Source organism: Poromitra crassiceps (assembly GCF_964638095.1).
Source record: "Poromitra crassiceps genome assembly, chromosome: 1".
NCBI classification, from domain to species: Eukaryota; Metazoa; Chordata; class Actinopteri; order Beryciformes; family Melamphaidae; genus Poromitra; species Poromitra crassiceps.
The window spans coordinates 97,027,908-97,055,672 of record NC_139623.1 but is presented as its reverse complement, the minus strand read 5'-3'; the positions used below and the strand labels follow the sequence as shown (position 1 = coordinate 97,055,672).

General features: G+C 42.7%; 2 protein-coding genes across 2 annotated transcripts; both read right to left on the bottom strand.

Annotated features, from left to right (window-relative positions):
• Window positions 1–3,640: 3,640 nt before the first annotated feature.
• On the bottom strand, window positions 3,641–12,166 carry prdx4 (peroxiredoxin 4). The gene is made up of 7 exons (XM_083648786.1): window positions 11,895–12,166; window positions 11,082–11,199; window positions 10,859–10,975; window positions 10,001–10,123; window positions 4,612–4,742; window positions 4,418–4,452; window positions 3,641–3,762 (listed from the first exon to the last, which is right to left on the bottom strand). Exons 1-7 carry the CDS (start codon window positions 12,100–12,102, stop codon window positions 3,709–3,711), a joined length of 786 nt encoding a protein of 261 aa, XP_083504912.1. The 5' UTR covers window positions 12,103–12,166; the 3' UTR covers window positions 3,641–3,708.
• Window positions 12,167–12,893: 727 nt separating this feature from the next.
• pdha1a (pyruvate dehydrogenase E1 subunit alpha 1a) lies at window positions 12,894–26,545 on the bottom strand. Its single transcript, XM_083633193.1, has 11 exons — window positions 26,410–26,545; window positions 25,473–25,541; window positions 23,731–23,904; window positions 23,330–23,456; window positions 23,128–23,219; window positions 21,092–21,184; window positions 20,809–20,964; window positions 18,444–18,515; window positions 18,270–18,337; window positions 17,015–17,123; window positions 12,894–15,561 (listed from the first exon to the last, which is right to left on the bottom strand). The coding sequence occupies exons 1-11, from the start codon at window positions 26,455–26,457 to the stop codon at window positions 15,397–15,399; spliced, it is 1,173 nt and encodes a 390-aa protein (XP_083489319.1). The 5' UTR covers window positions 26,458–26,545; the 3' UTR covers window positions 12,894–15,396.
• Window positions 26,546–27,765: the final 1,220 nt, after the last annotated feature.

The window sequence follows — 27,765 nt, the reverse complement described above, 5'->3', positions numbered from 1 at the left end:
TAACATTCACAGAGATGCACTCTCAGACACACTGGGGGGGGGGGGGTGCTAGGGAAAATGTGCTGTAGCTAGGGATAGGACGGTCGTAGAGAGTGGGGGTTCGAGGGGTGGGTAGGGGGAATGGATAGGGGGATGTGGGTGGTGGGAGGACTGTGGTGAGGCAAGGGGAAATGGGCTGCCTGCGGTACCTAGGAATAGGAAGGTTATATACAGTACCCCGTTCGAGCCAACTCGGAACTGGAAAAAATGGGTTCTGACTTGTAAAAAGTGAATTGAACGGTCATCCAGGCCAGAATTACAGCTTGGAATTTCAGGTATCATTCAGAGCTCCGCTTTGTCCGAGTTGACGTCATATCCACACATCTCATCCAAAATGTTGCATTACCGCCTCCATTTCCCAGAACCCTCCTTGGTTTTTCTCTCTTTTCACTCCGACTGGGAAGTGCGCAAATATGCCAGGGGCGGAGGTTCCGAGTTGAAACGTCCAGCGGTCCGAGTTGTCATGGATGCGGTATTAGAGAGTCGGGGATCGAGGGGTGGGTTGGGGGAGTGGCTAGGGCTAGGGGGATGTGGGTGGTGGGCGTGATGATCAGTAAGGGACGGAGCTAGGGAAAATGTGCTGTAGCTAGGGATAGGACGGTTGTAGAGCGTCGGGGTTCGAGGGGTGGGTAGGGGGATGTGGGTGGTGGGAGGGACATGGTGAGGCAAGGGGAAAGAGGCCGTAGCTAGGAATAGGAAGGTCATAGTCGGGGATCGAGGGGGGGGTATAGGGGGAGTGGCTGGGGGGATGTGGGTGGTTTAGGGAAGGACCATTTTCAATGTTGATAATGATTAGCCGTGTTGTTGAGGCAGGGCCGGTTCCAGAACATGACTAGTATGCATCCTAGATAGAAAGGGGTGCACATGCACGGGCCGCCCAAAAAATTTGACATGTTATTTTACTAAGATTAATGCATTTTACCATCATTTCAAGTAGAATGATACCAGCCAAGCAAGAATATTTCAAGCGTTTCAAGTGCTTTACTGAAATATTTGGACCATATAATGATAATACAATTATCTCAACCGTAAAAGGTTACATATAGGTGCCAAAAAGCCATAAATTCACATCAAAGAACAAAGAAAAACAACAATTACAATTCAAGTTGAAACAGTAAGTGTGCAGCTGGAGCATTTATAAAAATAAAAATAAATTACCACTCTTTTCAACTGAGCATGCAGACAATTAAAATAAGGGTGCAATGCATGCTTTTGCACCCCTGTAAAACCGGGCCTGTGTTGAGGTACCCCCAAACATTGCCTAAAGTGAAACCCACTGTGCCGTGGGTTTCAAGGTACGTACAGTATGTGCTTGTTAGCTTGTACTGTATGAGTCTGGACAGACATGGATGTAGACGGCAACTTGACTTGTTGGCGGAGGCAAACAACTGTGATGCAGTTATTTCTAGATTATTTTAAAGATTATTTTAAAGATAGTGACCTGGAAATCACTTACAGATTCATGAGGCCAAACAGCCACTAGACAAATGCTGCTGCTTGTTTGGAAACATGGCTAATCTTATTTACTGAGTAGCATTGATGGTAGGCCAGGGAAGTGCCTTTTATGCGTACTAGGCATCTTGCGCGCTATGTGCACTCGATTCCTAAACTCGCCCGCTGCGTGGGCTCGCTAGCTCGGCCTCACCCACCCTGCAGCTCACATACGCATCGCGGCCACTGCACGGGCTTGCCCTAACCTCATCTATTGGCGCGCGCAGGTGTGTGTTGCTCACAAAATGTTATTGCCCTTAAGTTTACATGCATGCGGTTGTGTGTGTGCCCCTTAAGTTTACATCAGTGCTTGCCTGACATCATCAGTAATGTCATAAGATGATTTTTCTCCTATGACATCACCTATGACATCAATGGGACAAAAATTGAAAAAGAGATTGCCCTAAGTCCCATTTATTTATATATGCATTTGAGATTTTGTACCAATGGGGTTAGAGTTGTCTTACTTAACTCAAACATTATACTTGCAGTGCAAGTAAGCCTTAGGATATTCCCCATGTGAACTAGAGTTTGCAAATGTTCATCATCATATCCCTGCACTCTGCTGCTTTGCTAAAGAAAAAAGCACCCTGCCAGTTTACTGTTTTAGGGCCCCATGTGGCCAAATGACAGCATGACCAGATAGTACAATAAAAAAGCAGTCTTGGATGTCTTTTTGAGGGCACTGAAAAGAGTTATGTAACTATAGTTGGCTAGTTTTCAATATCTGTCTTTGGAACAGCCCAGTACGTTTTGGGGTTTTTTCTTTTTCAGGACAAAAGACAAAACATTGACAGGACAACACAGGGAAAATAAAACACTAAATACAGGATAGGGCATTATTAATAAAAATAGAGCCAGAAAATGAGAGCACAAAGTCACAATAGTTGGGTACTGTGTTGATCTGGTGTGTGTGTGTGTGTGTGCACCTGCTGCGTCCCACATTCAGATTAGGAAGGAGTCTATAGGGTGGATGGGAGAGAGATGAGGAGAAAAGCTGGTTTAACAGGTGGTCACATACAACATTCAGATCCACCCCAGGAGCTTTCTTCAGCTTTTTAATAGTTCGCCGTTTCATAAAATCAACCATGTTTTCTCCACAAGTTTCAATAGAGGAAGATTAAAATAGACTTGCAGTCAACTGTCCATGTGCAATGCAGCATAGGCACATTAATATACACACACACTAGTCTTTTACCTTACGTTTTGTCCTCTTATCTGAGCACTTGCATTTTGTCCTCAGCAGTACTGCTTTCCTTGTCAGAGCTGTGTGGCTGCCATTTACAACACTTTCACTTTCCTGTTCCTGTCTCATCTAGAATTATAGGGGGGGTTAATGTCGGTACCTATGGTCGGTACACAGGAACATGGCTAACATTGCTTTCATCCACCTCAGGCAGATTATTTTCATGCCATTCAACTCTCTTAAAAAAAACACTGGCAAAGGTAAAGATTTAGATGGACTGTGTTTGAGATAGTTCAAAATAGTCACTGTGACCCGCAAGTATGTTAACATGTCTGACTACAATCATATTTCATCACTGCTCCTTTTATTGTTTATTACCCATCTGTAATACTCTGTAATCGGCTGTTGCAGGGTGGGAATTACAGAGGCCATGGCCTCCCGGTGCCCCTCCCTCTTGCTGTGATGCCCTGAGATCCCTAAGGCCACCTTGGCAGTGCCCTGCTACCAGCCTGCTACTGTCAGTTGCTTTAGAAGTGTCAGTGGTCTCAGTTTAAGGTAGCCTGCTCTATTGCAAAGTATGTGCCATTGGCTCATTTTAACACACATTTCAGAAAAATCACTCTTCATGATGTCAATAGAGCAATTGCCTTTGTGCCCTGGCATGTGGCCTTGTGCCCTAAAAACAATTGCGACGCTGAAGGCCAGATGGCCTTGCCCGTAAAATGACAAAATTCCCAACCTGGGCTGTTGGCTTGCTAACTCAGAGGATCAGCCAAACATTCACTGAATTCACCGTCAATGGCAGCTGTTCCTTCCCAGTGTAGGCATGCTCTGAAACTGTCAGGGATAAAAACAAAAATATTTTTCTGTGGCGTTTCAGTCAGATGAGTGGTTTACTTCCTAAGTACCAGACAAGACAACATCTTAAGAAAAGGTCTTTATTTGAACTTTGAGTGGTGGCTTTCACAGACTGGTAACACAGAAAAGGCAGATCAAAGTTCAAGTTTATCAAAATACTTCAGCTTGCCCGAAGGGTCTGGAATAATCTGTGGGAGAAAATGTGTTGCATTAGTACACAACAAATCTTTGTTATCATAACAAATGCACACCTACACCACCACTGCATGCACTATTTACCATGTTATCAACCACAGACACTATAGAGAGGCAAAGCGAACGTCACTTCCTGCTTTCCTCCCTGTACCAAGCGCTGAAAAAATATGAATTGCGGTGAACGGAGAATAACGTAACTTTTTTATCCCGTTTGAATTGTGCCACGGGGTGCCAACGTTAATTTTGTAAATTTAAAACATAACTTTGCATGTCAAGAAAGTCACAGTTTGTCGCCAAACTGTTGCACTGTAATTTATAAATCAGAAAGACTACATACACTGTCGCCTAAGTGACGTCACTTTACCAGCAAAGCTGAAGACCGGCGACATGCCACGAGCTTCCACGAGCGATGTAGTTTTTATACGAAACTAACCCATACGTTTCAGTTTGACGACTTTCTTGACACGCAAAGTTATGTTTTAAATTGACAAAATTAACGTTGGCACCCCGTGGCACAATTCAAACGGGATCAAAAAAGTAACGTTCACTGCCATTCATATTTATTTCAGCGCTGGTACAGGGAGAAAGCAGGAAGTGACGTTTCACTTTGGCTCTCTATACAACATGTTATCAACCAGAGATACTCACTGTGTCACTGCCTGGCTTCCATCCTGCTGGACAAACTGAAAAGATAACACCATTCCAGTCAGTACCTTAAGAGCAATGGCTCAAAGCATCCACTGAAAACCAGCTATTAGTTTCACTGTGCTACTCAATGACAAACTGGATGTATGCCATTTATTAAAATTGCAATTAACATTGAGATTCAGTGCGTACAGTACCTTCACCGTGTTTGTCAGTGTACTGAAAGGCCTGGACCAGCCGCAGAGTCTCGTCCACAGATCGTCCCACTGGAAGGTCATTCATGGTGATCTGCCTCAGCACACCTTTGTCATCGATGATGAAGAGCCCCCTGATAGAGACAAGGACAAGTGGGACAAATGAGACACGCGAAAAACACCGTAACATCCCCTTGTATAAATCTTTTTTTTCCCATTTAGTGGGAAAGCAACACATTTGTTGTTACAGAAAGCTACAGATATTGATGCCAGTCAAACTACAAATTGGGAAATTCTGACATACCACAGCTGTATGAAAGTACCGTAAATTCCGGACTATAAGCCGCGGCTTTTTTCCCGTTTTTTGGCCCCTGCGGCTTATATAACGGTGCGTCTTATCTATGGATTTTTTCAGAAAAAAAAAAAAAAAAAAAAAAAAATCTCTCTTTTTTAGCACTCTTTCTAACTATAAATCCACTTCTGTTTTAATTTCCTCTCTTGCCCTCTTTTCACCACACCGCGGACACTGTGTGCACTGTAAAAATAAACAACGGTGGTGTTGTGTTATGTTGTTTTGTTGAAATGTTACGGTAATACGGTAAATGGGAGCTTCCTCAAACAGCCATCTCTTTCCCGACAATCCCCTCTGTGCGTGACCACTTACATATGGTAATTACGGTAAGCAAACGGCCACAAGCCCATCAACTCCCTCCCCCGACTACCAGGAGAAAATCACAAACTTCGGCGAATTCACACAAAGGAAGATCAAGGAATATTCCATCGAACCGGAGCAGATCATAAATATGGATGAAGTGCCTTTGACGTTCGACCTGCCACTCACTCGGACTGTTAACAAGAAGCGCCCTGGAGGATTCTTTCACCAAAAAAAAGCTTTGCTCGTTCTCGACAGCATGAGAACGAGCAGTAGATGATCATGAGGTGGTTTTTCAGACGTGTCGATATAGCAGTTTATCGCAAAAGTGTAATGGAAACACATTTTTCGCATTTGCACGTCATGTGACCCATATTATCCCTTGGAAAAGGAGCGGAAAATAAGTTTGGTAAGTAAGGTTCGATAGCCGTGTCAAAACCTCCGCAGCAAGTGGAAAACTTTGAAGCAACGCTACCTAGCAGAAAGACGAGTGTTGTGCAAAAGCGTAGCCGGGCAAATTAGATAATGTTTAATGGCAGAAATCGGTCCATGGTGACAGCAGGCTGCCTGTGTGCGCGCATTTGGCACAGCGGCGAGATGAGAGGATGAAAAGCACACACTGGTGCGGTGGTGCTGTCTGAAGTGAATACAGTGACTGTGAGTAGGCTAATACATTGCACACGTTTCAGGTGCAATTATAGAACCAAATCAGCCTTTTCCCCCCTCCATCTCTAAATCGGACCAGTTGTAGGCTATTAGGCTACCTTTTTTCCTCTGCCTGTCGCGCTGACTGCATTCACGCAGCCAGCAACATTTTGCGACTCATTTTCTTTTGAATTGATAATCAGGCTCGTTTATATGCATTGTAACTTCATGTTGGGATTTCCATTGACCATTGGTTGGATTTGAGCATGCAGGGGACGGGATATGGGGCAGATCCCCGTGCGTAATCACTGTGGCAGCTGCTGCAACGGGGAATCACTCAAACGCAACTTCAATGGAAACGCCTACAAGTCGCAATTGTACATTGTCGAAGTTGTAGAAATATCGCAATTCTTTTGCGAAAAACTGTAATGGAAACACAGCTATAGATGAAGAGGAGTTCGTTGGTTTTGAGTGACAATGAAGGAGAGAGGAGAGTGGTTGACGAAGCCACCCTGAACCTGTTCGTTTCCGACACTGAAGATGAGGACTTTGGTGGTTTCAGTACGCAGGAAGAAGAGGAAGACGAGCATTAGTGACTTGACTTCTCTGGTTACAGGTTTGCTGCACATATAGCCTATTGTTGTGTGATTTTGTCTGGGGATTAGTGACCTGACTTTTGTTTTGTTTTGTTGAAATGTTAATAAATGGGAGCTTCCCCAAACAGCCATCGCTTTCCCGACATTCCTCTCTGTGCACGAACCCTTTCATATGGTAATTAAACATCAAAACACCCGCGGCTTATAGTCCGGTGCGGCTTATAGAAGAAAAAAATAGTCAATTTTGGTCCCGCGGCTTATACACCGGTGCGTCTTATAGTCCGGAATTTACGGTAGACGTTATGTCCATGATTATGTGGACTATATAGGAAGACCAAGGAGAGATGTTGAAATTAGGGATGCTCCGATCAGGATTTTTGCGGCCGATCACCGATTGCTGAAATCAGTATCTGCCGATCCCGATATTGCCGATCACAGATCACAGCATTGATTGAAGCCTTCTTTTTTTATCATGTAGCTTTATTATTATTATTATTTAAATCATAAAAATAGACATTCTGATTAATAATGGATGGGTTGCGAGGCGAGTGAAATGATGTATGTAAAAGTAATATTAATTACATTCTCTAGTCTATAAATGTATTTTAAGCTTCATTTTTCGTCAGGCACCTTCTTAAGACTATTTTGGGATCAAGCAATGGACTCCAAAGGACCATGGCGATGGTAAACAATAGCCATGCGCTAAACGTCAATGGGATGCCTCGCATTCTTGATCCATATATGGTGAATGATGTCACCAGAACCTCAAACAGGAGTCTCCGCTGATGGAAGATAATACGCGTTTGTATTTCCCCATACGATGAGGTCAATTCAGTCTTGATCTAAAGCTAAAGCTAGCATTAGCCTAGTAGGCTACATGAGGGCAAGTGCTGGACATGTAATGTGACTCCAACAGCATGGAAGTTTATTACCTGGAGTCCTGGACTGCAGCGATCGCACAGAGGACGGCAGCAGAAACAGTAAGTTTGTCTCCCCAATGCGAGACTCGCTGCTTGATTTAAAAGTCAATATAGCGATGTGAAATGTCAGGTGCACAGCCAGTGCGGATCAATATTAGGAAATAATTTGCGCGGATGGTTCATGCATACACATGGATTAGGATGGCATAAATTAAAAGCTCATCTACGCATCTCTAGTGTGTATGTAGGTACTGTATGGTGCATATCTGCATCTAGCATAGACAAAAACAGTGGGGAAGAGACAAGAGCAAGAGTGTGTGGGTGTCTACGCTGACGGAGAGAGGAGTGAAGTCATTTTAGGTGCATAGTTAATTGTCTCGCGTGCATCTGATCAGCTACTTTGATCGGCCATTTTGAGAACTCCGATCAAAGCCGATAGAGCTGAATGTCGGACGATTGATATTCGGCGCCCGATCAATCGGAGCATCCCTAGTTGAAATGATTCCCACCTATCATTCACACCTGTTTCCTACAACCAGTCAGCTCTTATTGACTCCTGCACAACTCAAAGATCACTTCACTCATTCTGTTAGCTGTATAGTTCATGGCATGGCATTATGGCCTCATTAGGTATGTCGACCGATAACCGTTTAACCAATAATCGACCGTTTCAACATTAACCGATTAATACTATCAGTTAAATGGTTAAAAAAATGTGCACGTGCCCTTTAACACATGCTATGCCATGTGGGTGGGCAACGCAAATGCAAGTAAAAAATTAAAATGTCACCGGTTGCATCAGTAAGGGAGTGCCTGATAATCATGTTGTTGTTGTCGTTTCCCTGCATAGTGCATTAGTGCATTAATCATGGTTGATAGTAAAACATTACTTTTTCTTCACTGGCTCATTCGGTCTCACTCTCTCTCTCCCTCCCTGTCTGCTCTGCATGTCCATCATGCACACGCATGCATATGCGCGCACTGAATGATGAAACACGCGAAACAATTTACAGTAGTTTTTACAGTATTCCAAAGATGCAGACATGAAGCGGTCTAATTGACGATTGAAAAGTATCAATTAACGTTACTCTTTACTGTCCAACACATGCCAGTTCGGAGAAATTGTTTCACAGCGAGAGATGGATTGTTTGTAGGCTATTGATTAAAGCCCCAAACGCTCGCGTTCTGAAGCCCACCCGTTGTTTTAAACCGCCGAAAGCGCACCAAGAGCGTTCTGATGCGTGTCAAACTGCCTTGACGCCTGTACCCGTTTCCATTTTGGAGCGTCAAATGATGATCCAGCAGGGACCAAAGTGCTCTGAGCTCTCCCCCCGTCTCTCTCTCCACACAGCGACGTTCATGCCCGCCGTCATGTGCTCCACAAACAAATCTCACGACACTTTAAATATTGCAAGCATGTAAAATATAACGCTACACTACACTATAGCAAGACTGTCTGAGTGAGAATGCTCTTCTAAACACATCGGCTACTAATATATATTTCACTGCATCTCATGATGAGATTAGATCGGTAAAAAGTTTGGACAGACCGCTTCATTTTTTCATCCTCCCGCAGCAATGCATGATTGACAGGTATGCCGATTAATTACAGCCTCTGGCTGACAGCGACGCAAAACTACGTTATAACAACTTTTTATTCATCGGTCATTGGGCCTCCTGCCTACATATAAATTAGTGGCCTTTTCCCCAAAATACTGATGGTTCTGTGCTGTCGGTATGTAGCCCATTTGATGCCTGCGTTTGGGGCATCAGCTGCGTGCGGACTTGCTGCACTCGCCCTCATGTGTTGTCCAGCCGCCAGACACACACAGAGAGCATATAGCCTACAGCCCTCGTCGCAGATGAAGAGAGAGAGGGAGAAGAGTGGAGAGAGAAGCAAACTATTTTTTGCATATCTCAAAAGCAGGTAAACCACTGTTGAATTAGTGAGAATGATGCTAAAAGGAGGAGAGAGCAATGAGCGCGTAAGTGCGCCCTGCAGCCTGGAGCGGCTGCGTGTCGTGATGTGCTCTTCAAAGTGGAAATTCGTTCAATTAGCAACACATTTTCGTTCTGAGCTTTTAAAATTAGTTTCTGCTGGTTTTATTAGACTAATTCTGACACCTGCAGTAAGATCATTCATTTGAGAATTGTGAGTGAGTGTGAGTTTTTTCCTCCGCGTTTCCCCCTTCCTACGCAGTAGCCTATCATAGGAATGTTTTTGTTTAGTGTGCTGGAGGATTCAACTTGTCTTTTTGTTTTGTTAATGTGTTTTTTCTGCTTGTAGAGGTAAAAATAAACGCTTTCTAATGAAAATAAATAAAGCATTGTAATTGTTTAATGGGGCACAGACAGTCAAATAGCGTATTTTAATCTTCTCGGTTAACCGATCAATAGTCCGTTAATGAGGGTCGGTTGTCGGTCAAGAAAAAATTTCATTTTCGACATCCCTAGGCCTCATCACTCCTTATTCTGTTAGCTGTATAGTTCATGGCATGGCATTATGGCCTCATAACATAAGTGTTATTTCATTATGAAGTTAATGATCTACAATAGAATGTGTGCATGTGATGCTGTACCTGAGTGTGTGTCCCTGGTCCTCCAGGAAGACTCCATAGTCTTTGGAAATCTGGTGAGTGAGGTCAGACAACAGTGGAATTTTCATTTGCCCAAGTCCACCCTGCTTCCTGGGGGTATTGATCCTGTTGATAACAAGAAATATTAGAAAAACAGATCTGTGTGTGTGTGTGTGTGTGTGTGTGTGTGTGTGTGTGTGTGTGTGTGTGTGTGTGTGTGTATGTGTGTGTGTGTGTGTGTGTGTATACATTCCCTCAGACTAATTAATCCTACTGTGATCAAAAATGTTGCTAATTTTAGGAGCACACATTAAACAATCGGGCTACAACATTATCAAGAAAAGAAAACAACAAGACAAAAAAAAACATTTATTAAGTCTGTGAGCAAGGAGGGAAACTAGTTCATCAAGTTTCAGTCAATCTCCCTGCTATTCCACAGAAGATGAAGGTTCAAACTGTTTTCAACAGTCAGTAGAGCAGAATCACAGTCCCTTAAACTATGCGGACATCCACATTTTTTTATGTGATATAAACAAATGAAAAAGATCTATAATTTCTTATGATTAAAAGATAAAGTTGACCACTCAGCCATAAAAACAAGTATGCCACAACAAGTGAGGGCTTTCAGATAAAGGGTTCAGTTGTCTTCAATATGGAAAGGCTGATGCATTAATGTACAACACAGGTAAACAAGTGCAGGTATTAATGCTGAACAAGCAATCTTCTTCCACATCAAAATCAAAAGCTTGTTTTTTAAATAAAATGCAACAGATTTTCAACAAACAAATGGTTGAAATAGAAAAGACAATTCTCAAGTATCATGGCACCAACTCAGATTGAGTATGTTTACTCAAAGCTTACCATGCCAGGTGGGTGAACTGGGAGTCAACAGAGCAGGCGACCACCTCTACATTGATGGCCTGAAACTCGTGCACACGGTCGCTGAATGCAATGATCTCAGTGGGGCAGACAAACGTGCTGCAAAAAGATTAAACAAATAGGAAAACCCACAACCTCAGAGCCAAAACTCAAAATGTAAAGTGAAGTCATGATGGCACGAATGTCTGTCTCAAACATTACTCACAAGTCCAGGGGGTAGAAGAAGAAGACAAGATATTTGCCTTTGTAGTCAGACAGTTTCAGCTCCTTGAATTCACTGTTTATAACAGCGGTTCCTTCCCAGTGTGGTGCAGGCTTGGAAACTGGAGTGGAAATAAAATCAAACCATGAATATCAACCATAACCATCCTTTGGATCACTCATGACATATTCAAAATGTTCAAATGTCATCTCTGCTATTTTGCAGCAAAATAACAGAGGAGAGATTATGATTGTGCTTCACCAGTCCTCTATAACCTTAGAGCTTTCTCCACTTCCTGTCAACAACACTGCACCCCCCCCCCCCCCCTTGTTAGATAAATGCCATGCTAAATATCTTCCTGTGTTAATGTCAGTGGTGTTAACCTGGATATTAACCAGGCAGGCTTGGTGCTTTGCCACACTGCCAGGAGTGATTCACCTATCTCGGGAGGGGCGGAGGGAGGAACACCACTAACTTCATAGAATGACGTGTCCTACCAAATGGAAATGGTTTGTTAAAGAGTTAGGGTTACTGTTAAAAGTGACGATAAAAACTCCACATTGCCCTCCCAAAAATACACTCAAAAGTCACAGCCCATCATGTCATAGCATAAACTACAAAAGACACTGACATTTAGTTGGCTGTTGCTATTGTTCTGACTGTACAGGCCAGGACAGCTGTAGCTAGCACTGCAGTAGCACTATAGCTGCAACAGCACCTGTCTGTCAGTGAGGAAAATTACCATGCACCTTTTGTAGTTTGTAGCGAGTAGACAGTGCAATGGTACTGCTAGCTAGCTACGTCTCGGGGACTCACTTTTTGCTTTGCTGAGGTGCAGGGAATGGTCCGACACGGGCACACGGAAAGCCTCCCCGGGGTAGACGTGTCCTCCCGCGTAGTTGTGGCATTGGGAGTTTTTCACATTGGCGCTTTCCTCTTCAGATGAGGCTTTGGTGAGGAGGAGAAGAGTGCACAGCGCACACAAAACCTCCTTCATTGTGGTCGTGTGGTGCAAAACGTACATTCCAATGTTCCTTTCCTTTGAGAGCAGCGCACCGACTTGCCACGAGCTTGTCTCAACATCAACCAACCCGTCTCTACCTCCCTCCCTCCCTCCTCAGATGTGCAGCCTCATCCGGTGCGGCATTTCAAAATAAAAGCACGAGTTCTATCCAGTTCTCTCCATCAAGGCAAGGCTGCAAGCGAGGCAAGGCCCATCCTGTCTTGTTTTTCAATCACCATTGATTTTTTATTTGTGATGCACAAAAAAAGTTAATAGTTGAATCTCTAAATAATTATATATATTTATGTACACATAGACTACATTTTGTAACATGAAAATGGAATGTTTTAAAGCCCAATTTGCAGGGACCTATCAAATGTTTCAGAGTAGTGGCTATGGTTAACCTTGCAAGCCAGCTGGATTCTCTCAGGAGCCCCCATCTGACAGCGAACAGATTAGGGTATGGTGCCATGGGCCTCTAGAGATTAGACTTCTAACCTTGACATTGGCCATACTTTAAATATCTTTAGCTTCCTTGGTTCCAATCTGGCCTTGTTAGACTGGAACATACAGTACATCTCTGGTGACCTTTCTTCTCTCCCTGCTTATTGTGGTAGTGGTACATTGGAAAAACAACAGAATGAGTTATCTCCATTCAAGGCGAGTTCAGTTCTACAGTATGTGAACCTCCTGATTGAAATCAAATCATGGTAACATGTCTAAATGCTGCCTCTGCCAACTGTCCGAGCCTTTTAGGATTTATATGTGGAATATATGCAACATGCACAAACATGGGCACACATACACCTTCCAATAGTTTTATTAAAGGGTACACATACATAAAAAACCATTGTTTCCATGGGTTTCCTTGTATAATCTGACATCTGCATTGTAACAGTTTACCACAAAGACTCTCAGAGATGTTTTTCAGATCTATTAAAACAGGTACTGACATTTTGAATTAGTTTATCATCTTATTTCAGTAAGCACTTGTCACATTACAGAGAAAATACTTTCTTACCCCTGCTATCCGATGGATTGCAAGCATTCTTAGAATTTTGTAAATGATGGGTGTCAGTAGTTGCAAGCTAATGTGGTAGCTTGCTGTTAGCAAGTGTTGGTTTTGAACCATATGGTCAATGGTTTGAACTGAATTTTTTAACTCAGGTGTTGATCTGAAACTTTTTCACCACAATGTGGTCAAGTACTTGCCAAAGAAAATTCAAAATGTCCAAGTATCTCTGTAAATTCCAACTTAAAATGTACCACTGCTGGCATGTTAATCACAAAACATATTCTCAGCCTTAAATACACATGGCAGATGAACAAATACTTAATCCAGCATCCCTTTTTGGATTTGAAGAGAGTAAGCTACCAGAAAGACTGATATTTGACTGATGAGACTGGAAAAGTGCGTTAACATGCACAGCTGTTCCAGATAGTAGCTCATATCCTGTTACAGTCATTGTTGTTTTAGATATACAGTACATATTTGGGAAAATAAATACCCCTGTATATACATAAATGGGATAAGGTGCATATGTGCCTTAGCATCCCAGCTGCTTAGAATGATCTATCTTTAAATCCAGGTTTGTTGAAATCTGGATTAAGAGATAATCCAAGGTTATTGTAGAGAGGATGTAATGTTTACATGAGACAACTTAATGACAGGACATGTGTATCTCAAACATTAAGATATGAATCAACACACTCACTCATATGTATTCAAACATCTGCCTTTTTGATGCATAGAACTACCCCAAAAATGTCTATGGGGATCTTAAAGATCTGCCTGTTTACCTTGGAGTGTTACACAAACACAAACATTCATCTTCTTAAAATCTGCCAGGCACATGTTTGGTTTGGCAAGATCAATGAAAATGCTTTAACCTGATGCATTCCCCGTGCTTACAGTCCTTTGCAAGTCACACTTCTCTAAGGTTTGTCTTTTGACCCTGCTGCCTTTATAACAAGGGACTATGTGAAAATAAGATTGAGTTAACTCACACTGAATCATTTGTGTGTTCAGTTGAGTAGTACAAAGCCATTTCCACAGGCCAGGTGGTCTCCTTTTGGATGGATAGTGACACATGGCATATGGATAATGGCACCTCGAAAATGACCCAAGAACATTTCAGATCCGTCAACCGAATATATTCACTTGGGGCCAGATTTAAAAAACTTTCTTAAATAAAATCCCCAAAACTCCTAAGTGCTATTGTTGTGTTTATTGTCCTCACCAATAAGTTAAATAAAGGTTAATAGTCTAGAAATATTAAATGATATTTTGAGAAGCTAAGTTAATAAATTATTTGTAATGTGTTCCTCTCATTGTTAACTTCATACTGGGGTAGCATCAAATGATTGTCAAATATAAGGTCTGTAATTCAATATTTCTGAAAGTAAAATGGAAGTTAAATAGTCCAAGTCATTTAGAGTTCTAGCTACTATCTACATCTAGTTTACATTTCCCTCAGTCATTTTACACTGCTTCATGTTTACTGTGAGGGATTATCTAGCACCGGTAATTTCAAACTAAATTAGAAGAAAGAGGCAGCAAATAGCATCTTTTCAAGGTAGGAACAAGTCCTGATATCGCCAACTGCGCTGTGTGTAGACACCCTCAGGAATAATATAAAGGAGATGGACGATCTAGACAATTGGCACAAACTTTAAAATAAATACACTGGTATTGTCCTTTTAACGCATGGCTGACCAATTTGGGGCCCGTGGGCCAAACGTTTTTGGCCCTCCATGGTTTTGAAAGAAAAAACATAGCGGCCAATATTACGGTCTTTCAGAGGCTGTGGCGGGCTCATTTTTAAACCTAGCTTGATAATACTTTTACCATATGAAATTAGAAGACATATTTTAATTTTAGAATGCACATTTTCTATCAAATAAAATAATATAATTTAATGTAATTTCACTTTTATCAACATTTATTTTCCGCCCACAGCCATCCACCCAGATTAATTCTGGCCCTTTATAGGAAAGAATTTGGGCACCTCTGTTTTAGTGCATTTAATTTTCTTCTTATCAGTGTTTGTTCAATTTTACTCTGAGAAAATGTTTGTGAATTTGGCCCCTGTTGTTAAAATGAACATACAGTATCAATATTAAATGACTTGCTCAAAATGGCATAACTGATCATTGACATGACTATGCTCTGGGTCTGAGGCACTAGTTTAGGGTACAGTATGTGGACCAGGAGTGAATCATGACTGTACTGTATGTTAAGAACGAGACTGTTTGAGAGGGCAGCAAGTCAATAAAGAACAGTGGGGAAGAGGTGCGGGAAAGAAGGGATGAACTTTAGCTAATAGACTTGAGTTTGCTCCAGGGGTTGGTGCCGCGCACTTCCATTGGTGGCTCGTTGAAGAAGATGTGGTTGCACAGTTCTTCCAGTGGGGGTTCAGGGTCTGTGGTGGCAAACTGAGCAGCATCTTCAATTTCTTTCCTCACCTGCACGTCAATCTCCTAGATAAGGCAAAGAAAAGATACGATATAACTGGTTATAAACACATCTATTTGTTTTTATTAGGTATTAGGCCCCGTTTACAATGGGTATTAACATACACCTTGAATAAGTATTGTGGCTAGATATGATTTACCCGGATTACATTTGACATAATGTGTCTACAGATAGAATACACATTCAATTAGATATCTTACCCTTCCATAAACTGGGCATGCCACTATCTCTCGCAACTTCATAAGGTAAATTACTTGTGTCACATGCTCCTATTCCATCAATACCCCCCCAAAAAAGGAAAAAAACAAAATCCAACAGGTATGTTTCTATGATATTTTGACATTATGGTAATAGATTCCTGCTTGACCTGATTGTGTTTCCTTGTTGGATGCATTTTCATTTCTGCAGTAATGGTGATGATGACAATAATCCTAATGGAGACTAGGGATGCCATGGTGTGGACATTTTCCCACCAGGTAATAAACACGTGGCAACACCGGTGTTACCGGTGACACCATATAAAAAAATAAAATAAAATAAAAAGTTCCAGAGCTCCTCAGCAGTCCTCACGGTCCGAATGTTTAATTTAACTGCTCTCAGTCAGACACACCCGTCAAGATAAGATAGTCACCAATACAAGTGTGGTAGGGATGTCAGGTTAACCACAGAGAATAGTTTGGAGCAGTTACGTTTGTCGGTCTATTTACTCTGCATACAGTCCTTTCTCCTCCAGTCAGTCAGATGAGACAGCCCCTCCCCTCCCTGCTCACTCAGTCAGCGTCAGCGCTCACAACAACACTGGCTCAGCCTCACATAACGTAACGTTACGCACTGGGGACACCTTTTCTTTCAGACTCTCCTCCTAGAGAAAAGAGACTAATGTCGTTAGCGACAAATGTGGGGATTTTTTTCTGGCCATGGGATTACCATAACCCTAACCCTAATAAAATCGATACGGCAATATATCGCAATACTATTTTCTGCTATACTGTATCGATATTTCCCATATAAATTTTTTTGCACAGCCGTGTGGTCAGTGACACAATAAGAATATTTTTTATGTCAGTGTGTTTAGTAACACACTCAACACTCAGTAGTTTCGACTAAATTTGTCCACGAAGTTATCAATATAAAGTGGTGTACATATTATTACACTACCTGGGTAGTACACAGTGTGTTGTATTTTTAGCTCTATTGTTATATTTTGAGTAAAATGTGTGGATTATTGCAATATATCGCAATATGTATTGTATCGCAATGTATTGTGATACAATCGTATCGTATCGTATCGTATCATGAGGTCCTTGCCAATACCCAGCCCTAATCATTATGGTGGTAAATGTGACAATATATCATGATGTGGATTTTGAGTCATATTGCCCAGCCCTAAGGGTAATGTAACCCTGGACATCTCACTGTAGTAACATTTTCAGTTTCTAAGATTGAAGATATAACTACCTTGAGCTCCTCCACACTGGCCATGTTGTTGCTAAGCATCCTGTCCTTCAGCATGGAGATGGGATCACTCTTACTGCGGACCTCCTGGATCTCCTCACGTGTGCGGTAGCTGAGATGGAGAAATTGAGGTAGGGTAGTGGTAGGGATGCAGTAATACCACAATGCTACTCTGTCTGCTAAACTTGAAGAGCTGAACCCAAAAATGTGTTTTGTTTTGTTTTTAGTTCACATACCTGGGTACCTATTTAATAATGTACGGTATGCAAAATCAAATTTCTTTAGTTTTTCACACTTTTTCACATCAAAAGTTCATTTTTCAGGATTCCATTCATAACTGTAATTTACAGTATGGTGACGTCAGCTAGTACTATACAATTTCTACCCCATTTCAACCAATCATCTCACGACATGGCAGCTGTCAATCAAGCTTTATTTCGAGGGGAATTTTCTCCTTGAAATGAAGGAGAAAATGGCCGCCTGGCGCCTGTAACCTGTCAGAATTTCTAGCCCATAAACTAACTAATAACTTGGCCAATAAGTATGTAACATACAAAATAAAGCAAACGGTAATGTCTTCATTTAATGTAGAATGCAAAGACATGTAACTGGCTTGTTAAACTCACATTCCAGGAATAACGTTAACGTCCGCGGGTCTTACCCCGGCCCCTCGGACATTCCAGGCCGGCAGGCAACATATCTGCCTCGGCTTTCAAACAGCACTACACGCGGAGGCAGCCAGTTCCTCGGTTCTCTGTGGATCCCACTCGCACAGCGCCACAACACGTTGAATCCCACTTGATTTGGGGGTAGAACGCGGCAGGATTGGCCAACAACGCCAAATCCAGTCCCCAGAATTGTGAAATCAAATCATTGACACATCATCTCAGGCAAGATTTGTTTTCAGTCTGATATGTCTCCGACCCTCGCGCCACTTGGGTTTAGCTTGTCTTCAAGCCTGGGATCACTGATCAGCCAAACAGCCAATAACAATACTGGTATCTGAGCTCAGTCCATCCCTACGCTGTGGTCAGGGCATTGCAGAGGCTCTACAGCAGGCAGGAGAGTGCATGAAGACTACTGTGGCACACAGCAGGAGTAAGGGGCAGCTACAATGGATAATATTTCTAGGTCAGCAAACTTCATGGAGATTATTATTCATTAAAAAATCAATACATAAAACAAGCAGTAATAGTGATCAGTGCATGAATTACACAGAAATCACAAGTTACAAAAGGTATAAGAGGTGAGCATTTACCTGACACCAGGATCACTCATACTGTGTCCATGGTAACGGTAGGTCTGAAGTTCCATGAGGATAGGACCCTGATTACAGGTGGAATGAGAAAAACAAATCAACTAATTCAGCTTGGGTGGGATAGGGGGGAAACACCACATTGTCTGCTTAATACAATGCAAGTTGTTAGCTCACCTTCCCAGATCGGCAGTGATTCGCTGCAAACCTGGTGGCCTCCCTGACACACAGGACATCCATCCCATCCACCTGGAAACAAGAACATATCCCCATTTTATATGAGGTAAATGTGTGCCGCTTTTCCAGTAAGTAGTGTCCACACCACTTGCTGGAACAACAACCCCCACCAACACAATCATTTAAAAATCTGTAAGTACACTATCATTTGATAGGGGAAAAAAACATGAACTTAAAACAATAATTATCTGGCTTTTAACTTGTTAACACAACTAAACCCAGCTACAGGTATGATGAACTTAGGAGAACCGAGCTCCCATCTTAATGCAGCAATTAAAGTTCTGTGCAGAGTAAACTTTTTAAGTTGGTTAGGAGTCAGCTGGGATAGCAAGATTGAATTTTCAGATCAACGGGGAAAATGTGGGTGCCAGAAATGAATGGGTAATGCACTCCCTTTCTTGAACAAATACTGTTGAGGACTCATGAGCAAGTCCTACAGTATAACCCCAAGTTGTTCCATGTGAGATTCTGAATGGCGTAATGGTGTTAAAGAGCCTGTCCGCTCAGTTAATCTACCCTGTGGTAGTCTCACGTAGTACGACCCAACGTCTTACGTCAGCACACTTCCAGCGACGGAGAGTCTGAATCACAAGTCAGCATTTCCGGGTTTTGCCGTAGGAATTCCTACGGTAAAATCTGATTGGCTGGGCTGTACGGAAGTCCGGCACTCTGCGTGCAATGCATTGGTGCATCGTTCAAAATGTACCGCCCCACGAGCTGCGTCACGCCTTCTGTGGTTGGACAATTCATATGTCTGTCACCAGTAGCGGAGCGTACACCAGGGCAGAGGGTGCGCCCGCCCCGGGGCCCACTCGTAAGGGGGGCCCATCAAAAAAAAAAAAAAAAATTGCAGGCCAGGCCAGGCCAGGCCACCGGGCCCGGCTGGCAACCTGTGTTTTTCTTTTTCTTCTTCAGAACAAGCTTGTCTGTAAAGTGGCTTCACTGTAGGCTTTCTTGGACATAATATTACTTGGCTCAATGAGTGACAAATTGTGTTTTCGGATATAGGGGCTATCAGCTATTTTACAGTTGTGACTTAAAGCCCCATTCAGTAAGTTTTCCAAGTTTTACTGTTGGAGAAACTGCGCCCTCTGGGTCCAATAGTATCGATAACGATATCGCCGTTCAAAGTCAACAAAACACAGCGCCAGAAAGCTCTATGTACATGTTGTGACATCGGGTACTCACCACGTGATGAAATAATAATCCATAGTTCCGTGAAACATCATTTTCGTAGCAAATCCGAATCGAGTTACTTCCTTGTTTTCATGAACACAGCGCTTCCGCTGTACAGCGCATGCGCGCGTCCTTTTCTTTTTTCTTGCTACGGGATGCTGGCAGCAAACTGCTTAGTCCAAGGGGGGCCGAAAAGTGGCCAAATGTAGTGAAAAAGTCAACAAGCTGGCATCAGTGGCCCATAGAGAGGCAAAGGGACCGCCTACTTCCTGCTTCAGCACTGTACCAGAGATTTTCATCCACCATTTATTTTCCCATACACATTTCGTAAAATGCGTATAAAACTAAAAGTTTTACTGGTTCAAACCAAACGGTTCAGCTACGCTATAATCGGGAGAGACCATAGAACATTTCACTGGGACCAAAACGTAAAAAAATGCGGGTTTAAAGAAAATATTTTTTCAATGTTGTTTTTTTTAAGTTTAGGTCAGAGTGAAATGTTCTATGGTCTCTCCCGATTATAGCGTTAGCTGAATCGTTTGGTTCAACAAAGTAAAACTATTTTATAAGCATTTTACGAAATGTCTATGGGAAAATAAATGGCGGCTGAAAGTCTCTGGTACAGTGCTGAAGCAGGAAGTGACATACCACTTTGCCTCTCTATAAGTGAGTCATCTCTCAGTCAAAGACTCTTCTGCCCTCTAGAGGCCATCTGACAAAGTGCATCACCTCAGTAAGGGCATGTGTCCATATAGCGTTTTATTCTCAGCGTCAGCGCACTTTCCTCATTAAAAGCAACGGGAATCGGCCGGCGCAAGGTGCACAAAAGGCGTCCGCTCCAGACAAGCGCTGAAGCCGGCGGTTTTTCCCTCAGAGCAGAGCGCTTTCAATATTTCATATTAAATTGTGTGTGGTCGTGTAAAAATAATAATAATAATGAAAAAATAATTTCAGGCGACCCTATTTGAATTCCAGGCGACACCACTTAGGGTTACCCCAAGTTTGGGAACCATTGGCCTAAAGTGTTCCTGACTGCCTGCCTGCATGAGCTGAAAATGGCTCGTGAAGCCCACGGCTGGCTCTGCCGTGCTGTGGGAAAAAGGTTCAAATAAATGAGACAGAGCATTACCCTGAGACCAGGGATGAAGTCTCCTCTCTTGTAGTAGTCTGTGCTGGCGGCAGCTCGTTCCACTGCAGTGCCCATGCCATATTTATTGTTCTCACAGATGAAGATGGCGGGCAACTTCCAGAGAGATGCCATATTGTAGGTTTCAAAAATCTGACCCTGTGAAAAACAAATATGGTAAGATTTTTAGAGAAGAGATCATATTCTTAAATTGAATGTCAATGTCAGAATACATCTCAATTCAATATACAAACTATATTAAAACACGGTGATTTCAGTGTCGTACCTGGTTGGCTGCACCGTCACCATAGAGAGAGACACACACCTCGTCTGTGCCCAGATACTTGGCGGCAAGCGCTACACCAGCACCCAGGGGGACCTGACAGGACATTAGGAATACAACGTCTAAACAATCATTATATGAATCTATTGGCAGTATTGTAAGGCACTGGAGGAAGGGGGGGGGGGGGGTCTTTCTATGTAATTTCCTCTTGCTTTCTTCCCATGTCATTTATTTTCTTTGGGCGGGGGGGGGGGGGGGGGGCAAAGGACCACGGGTCGGATTCGAACCCGGGTCGGCCGCGGTAAGGAGTACGGTTTTGTGGTACTCATTCTACCAGGTGAGCCACCGGGACACGCCCTTCCCATGTCATTTCTAGCAAAAATCTTGCTCAAGCCAGGCTGTTATGAACATATAGGTATGGCTAAGCATCTTTATGACCAGTGTCACATTCCTTTAGCTCTGCTACATTGACCCCCCCTGGCTTAAGACACTTCACTAAGGCCATGTTTAGATGACAACGCTCTCTGCATAAAATGGAAAAACTGTCATTGCATTCTGGCCTTTGGTTCTGCGTTTAGACATAACATTTGTGATAATGATTTGTGTGCAGACTGGAGCCGCAAATGTCAGCACCAACTCCCAGCAGTTTCAATGCAGCCCGAATAAAACAGAAACTTCGGGTTAGAACCTTCACAATAATGGCAGTTGAATAAAGTTATTGATGTATGTTGCAAAACAAATTGTGTGATCTGAAATACACAGAACACAGACAAATTGGAGGAATATCTGCTGCCTTCGGAAAGTCCATTTTAACCTGCAGTGAGTTTACGGTTTTTTGTTTTTTATTTACCAGTAATAAATTAATGATTTTATTTTGAAGGTAAAATCACATAGCTTCCTGTGTTGTCTATTTCTAGCAGGTTTGATGCAACTTCATAGGACTAAACTTTAATGAATCTTTCACATCAGATTAGTTGCATTAAAAAATAAAAACCCAGTAAAGCCCTATAAAAACCACAATTTTCTTTGCAGCACTTGGCAGTGGAAATCAATGTATGTGGCCGTGAGTTTGACTTTGAGGGTCTGTTATTTCAGATGTGAATTTCCTTTGTTTAATTAATATGCGTGAACGTCAATAGCAGGCACTTATCGCCCATGATGTATTTTTAGCAACTTGTTATCAGATTCTGATGTCATAGTTTACTGAAAGCCAATGTGATTCAAACAAAATACAATTACACACTGATCTCTCAGTGTGAGATCAGTGCCTGAAGTAAACTGCCAATGTGATTCACTTGTGCCATGCCAATATAATAAGGCTATATTGTTAGGTGAATGCTCCTATTGTCTTTCATTGTCTTAAATGCACAAAGTGGAGCTGTGTCAGTGTTTCCCCTAGAAAATGTTTCAGGCCTGGAGGGATTTCGAAACGTACCCCGCCCACAACGGTGGGGGCACTTGCTGGCGACGCTAAACTTTTAGCTAACCTGTTCGCATCTATGTTCGCCATGGCATCCCAAGTATCATCATACTATTATGGGATGCGATGCCAACAGTTGAATTATGGGATGTGCGTTTCCCAGGCAACGACACATGTTGACATGTTTTGGAACAGTGCTGCACGCTGGCAGAATGCTCCTAAAAGCAAAATGCTTATTGTTTTGAATGATTTGGCCTCTTCTATTACTAGCAACACTGTCAACACCAGTATTGTTGTATTGTAATAATATGCCATAAAGGTTTATTGAAATTTTGGGGAGAGCAGATATTTTTTTTCTGGCCTGGCGCGGGTGTCATTGGCCTGGTGGAATGGTAGGGGAAACAGTTTTCCCAAGAATTGCGTATTGCCACTCTACACGGCGATGCTAAGGGGAGAGTTATATATATATATATATATATTTTTAATCACTTTCTTGCATTTTCAGGCCCCAATAACATCGTTGGCATGTAAACAGAAGGTCCAAACGCGAGAAAAGTTTGCCATTTTATGCAGGGAGTGTTGTCGTGTAAACTAGGCCTAAGAAAAGCAAGTGAATTACCTGAGCTCCAACAATACCATTTCCTCCATAGAAGTGTTTAGCATACATATGCATAGAGCCTCCCTTCCCCTTTGCAATACCACCTCTTCGTCCTGAAAATAACAGAGCGAGATAGCAGGGGTGAAGGACAAGACAGAATAACTTAGATCTCAAAATCATTCTTTAATGTCACTGAGATGCTGTTTCAGCAGAGCCAACTCACCTGTGAGCTCAGCCATAATTTCCTTCACAGTCCCTCCCCTGGTTAAGGTGTAGCCGTGGGCGCGGTACGCAGTGATCAGGTGGTCTTTCAGGGTAATTGCTGCTTCGATACCAACCGCACAAGCTTCCTATCAGGATAAAACAAATAGCTGGTTTTATGTGTGCCATCTGACCGGCTGCACCATTCAGTTTGTGTGGCAGCTTAATGAAGCTGCAGTCTTAAGATAACATATCATTTCAGGTAGTATTTCAGTAGTATTTCATAGCAGTTTTGTTTTTTAACTTATATACCAGCAGTCTTTTTGCTACAGTGTATCCATTTCAAATGGTGAACCATGTTACCAATCAAGCACTTTATACATTGTAATTGTACATATTAGGAAAAAATATTGGGCACTCAACCTGGCCATCATACAAGTGGCAAAATCCTCTGATGATCTTCTGCTTATAGAGCTGATCAGCCTTCAGCTCCATACGCCTCATGGTCTGCATGGTGCGGTAATACTGCAGACCCTCCTCACGAGTCAAAACAACCTCTGTGGCCGGAGCCTCATCCAGTTTGTGGACATCACATTTCTACAAGAAAGGAAAGATTACTACTTCATACTAACGGTATGAAATGTGTACATCTATCTCTAATATAAAAGGGAGCATGTGGGCAATGTTCTCCATTTAAATTTTGTCCCGGAAGTGATGTCATCAGTGATGTCACTTGAGCAATTGACCTATCGCTAAGCCACGCCCCGAACGCAGACAAGCCAATCACAGCGCGTGCAGCTCTACAATACACTCGGACATTCTCAGCTTAGAGCTCCAGAGAGAAGCACTAGAAAACGTGAGTTTCCTCTGGTTTTATGGGGTTTTATACATTTATATGTTGAAAAAATGGTCAAACGATGTGCATGGGGGTAAATGCAACATTACGAGGTATCCTGGGAGGCCAGGTAATTGATAATATTAAACTAGTAAACGTAGATCCACTCACATCCACAATGCTACTGTTTTGGAGTTGCAATTGTGGTCACAGCGAGATGACGAGTCTTCTCCCTCATTTGGCTTCCATGATCCAAAAGGTATCATAAAATCATCATGGTATTCAGAAAGTCGGCAAAATAAATTATGCGAGTTTACAGTCATTAAGCTATGCGCGTGGAGTTGGTGAAGAGGTATAGAGAGGCTGGCCAGCGAGACTAGTGAAGAGGAGGCACATTGATTGATGCGATTAAAACATCGCCATTCGCCAGACAAACCCTAAAACGAGGGAATTAATCCCGTTCTCCAAATAAATGTGAGGTAGTCTAAAGAGAAAAGATCCAGGAGGAAAATATGATGTAAAAAGCTGTAAGCTATGCTTCTGCTGATCTGCTACACCACCACCCATGCGTGCGTGCCGTTGTCTCGCTATGAAAAACATCTACATTATTTAACGTTTCTTGATTATACAGAGGTACATGAAATAGACTACCAGGTGCCAATCTTCAATTCGGCATATAGGCTATATAATCCATGGAGAGGTTACTCTATGTGTATATCAATTCTGGATGTGAGTCACCTGTTATCCCCGCCTGCTGTCTTCCTCCGTTAAAACGTTTGATTAAAGATTCGCTAAAGCCGTTTCCAGGGATGCACGTATCGCATTTCTTTTTATCGATAGCTTTAAATGTTGTAGGCTACTACCATGGCAGAGTGAAGTACTTTCTGATGGCTTCTAGACGATATCAGGGCTCAAAAAGTTGTGAAGAGCGTCTTGGGATATAACTTTGACAGTGACGGCTGCCATTTACTCTAGTCAGTCTGCCTTGTGTTTGTCCGAGTGAGGACGGGGGGTGGGGCTTAGCGATAGGCCAATTGTGCATTGTGACATCACTAATGATGTCATAGGCATTTGATGATGCCATATGTCAGTTTGTGACATCATCAGTGATGGAATAAGAGCAAGGGAGCCTGCAGGGCGGGAGAGCTACAGGGCGGGCAAGGGATCAAATGAGTCTGCACAGCGGGCGAGCTGCAAGGCGGGCGAGGCCGCGCAGCGGGCGAGCTGCCTATGCGAGCTGCGCGGCGGGCGAGCCTAGGAATCGAGCACGCGTAGTGCACCAGATGCCTAGTAAGTTTAATACAAACATCACTTGGTGCTTGAAGCTCACCTTTACTTCAAAAGTAGCCTGGGATGTGAAGTCAGCATATGTACGTGCTGACACGACCACTGCTGTCCCCTGCAACAGCAGAAAAGGGGAAAATGTAAAAAATAAAAAAAGTAAAAAATAAACTGTCCTGTATGTAGGACAGGCAGAAAAAGACATGATTAAGGGCATACCCAGGGGAAACATATTAAGAAAACAAAAATCTCATAAAATATCACTAATTATGCTAATTCAACTCGAGTCAACACACATTATGCAGGTATCTACCTGGCCTGCAATTCGAAAAGTTCTGACAACTGTGCTGACACTCGGTACGGTTGTAAGTTAGCCTAGGTAAACCCAGCCCCCACGTGACCTGCTCTCTCAGTTCCCAGTCACTAACATATACACATAAGTGACTGAGAACAGGTCTGAGAGCAGGTCACGTGGGGGATGGGTTTACCCAGGCTAGTTGTAAGTGTGCAATAACAATAATGTTCAATGTTAGACCAGGGGCTCACAAACTTTTCTTGTCAAGGACTCCCAAAAGGACAAAATTAGACCAAGGACTTATTGGATTTTGTCCATACAGGTAGATATTTGTTGTTGTTGATTTACTATTGAATTGCATTCAGGGTTTTTTCAGTTTATGATTTGTTTATATTGTATGTGAGGAGCTATTAATGATGCCAGTTAACATGATTACAATATTCAACCTTGTAACGCAACATTCTTCTATTGGGATAATTTCTAGTAAATCAAAACAGGTAAATGGGTGACGTTCACATGACAAATACTGTGCCTAATTTCTGTGCTGACTTTTGCTGCGCTAGCCAAGCAAGCTATCATTCGGCCTCAGTTTGGCAAGGTCAGAACACCAATGCTAATCTTATTTTGGGTAACTTAAGCATGGTGCAATGTTTAACCTAAGATCATATTTATCGTAAAACTGTGTACTTACATTTCGCTGAGCGCATGATCTTAGCGCATTAGAGATATTGGCCAGCATCTTTCCTGAGCTAAATTGCTAACGTTACAGTTCCCTTATTACAGCTGAGCTCCGTCCGTCCTTCTTCTCGCGACTCTGCTCTGTCCTTCTTTGCTTCCGGTCTGCTCTGCTCACATTTCTTCTTCGCTATGTTAAATTACGGCTCGGAGACATTGATGCCGCCATGCCGCCACCAGCTGTGTCGGAGCGCGAAGATGCTCTGAGTTTTAAAGCACGTTATGTAGGATGACCAGATCCCAGCAAACCAAATGTGTGTGTGGTCTCAATATGTGGGACATGGGGAAAGGCCTCAAAATGCTGTGCAGTCCTAGCCTAGTATTTCATTTCGTTCTTTGATCGTTCCCTGGCCTCGTCCCACACAAAGTGGGACATCTGATCTGGTCATCCTAGTTTATGTCGTCGGGCACAGAGAGCTCGTCTCGACGACAGGTAATTAATCAATGTATTAATTTGAAAATAAATTGTATTAGGCCTACTTTAGGCCCATCCATGTGATGAGTCATTCATCGTAGGCTACTCCTCAATACTAAAATTAGCATAGTCTGGCAAGCGAGATGATTGGCTTAACTTTACTACCAAAATAGCGTTTTGTCAAATGTTCTTGTGTTTTGTGTTCCTCGGCAAAATTAACGAGAGCTTCCCTGAGAACCAGCTATAGGCTTAATGCTATTTCTCAGCTAAAGCCTGTGTGGAGGAGGAAAAAAATTATACAGTTTTGGGTTGTTCAACTTCACTCTCGGTCTTGTAATATGGAAAATCGAATTAATCTTTATCAAGGAGGACCTTATTAGGGTCACCGACCCCCATTTGATGAGATTGTCTCTTGGACCCAAATCAGAGAATGTCTATCATTGTAGGCTAATGGCTAGATAACAGTGAAACTATGACCAAATAGGCATGCTTCTATATTGTCTAATTGTGTTCACTTCTTATGACTAATTATGTTAATGTTTAACTATTCACCAGTTTGCTGGGGGCCCCCTGGAACCACATCAAGATGACCCCAGGTGGTCCCTGGACCCCATGTTGAGAATCTCTGACGTAGGCTATTGATTAACGCTTTACCACCCAATGCAATGCAGCAACACTACTGAGGCTTTGGTTGGATGTGGATGAGGACTCGCTAGTCTCACGTGGTCAGACTCGCAGTAGCCAGGTCTGCATTATAATAAGAGCAGAGCAGGGACTTTGACAATAGGCTAAATCACCTCTATCTACCGGTAACGTGTTCATATTTCACTCGGGGCGGGCCTACAGGCGATGCGTGGTGTGTTCGCTGAAGCTGTTCCTGTGCGCATCATCATCCTG

Excerpts from the sequence above, each read along its gene's own strand:
- prdx4 (XM_083648786.1), bottom strand. The coding sequence starts at position 12,102 with ATGTACGTTTTGCACCACACGACCACAATGAAGGAGGTTTTGTGTGCG. Across the intron at positions 10,124-10,858 it reads CAGTTCACCCACCTGGCATG|GATCAATACCCCCAGGAAGC; the intron begins GTAAGCTTTGAG and ends TGTTATCAACAG. Across the intron at positions 4,453-4,611 it reads CACTGACAAACACGGTGAAG|TTTGTCCAGCAGGATGGAAG; the intron begins GTACTGTACGCA and ends TTATCTTTTCAG.
- pdha1a (XM_083633193.1), bottom strand. The coding sequence starts at position 26,457 with ATGCTGGCCAATATCTCTAATGCGCTAAGATCATGCGCTCAGCGAAAT. Across the intron at positions 23,457-23,730 it reads GCCACTTGTATGATGGCCAG|GAAGCTTGTGCGGTTGGTAT; the intron begins GTTGAGTGCCCA and ends TTATCCTGATAG. Across the intron at positions 18,516-20,808 it reads ACTTCATCCCTGGTCTCAGG|GTGGATGGGATGGATGTCCT; the intron begins GTAATGCTCTGT and ends TCTTGTTTCCAG.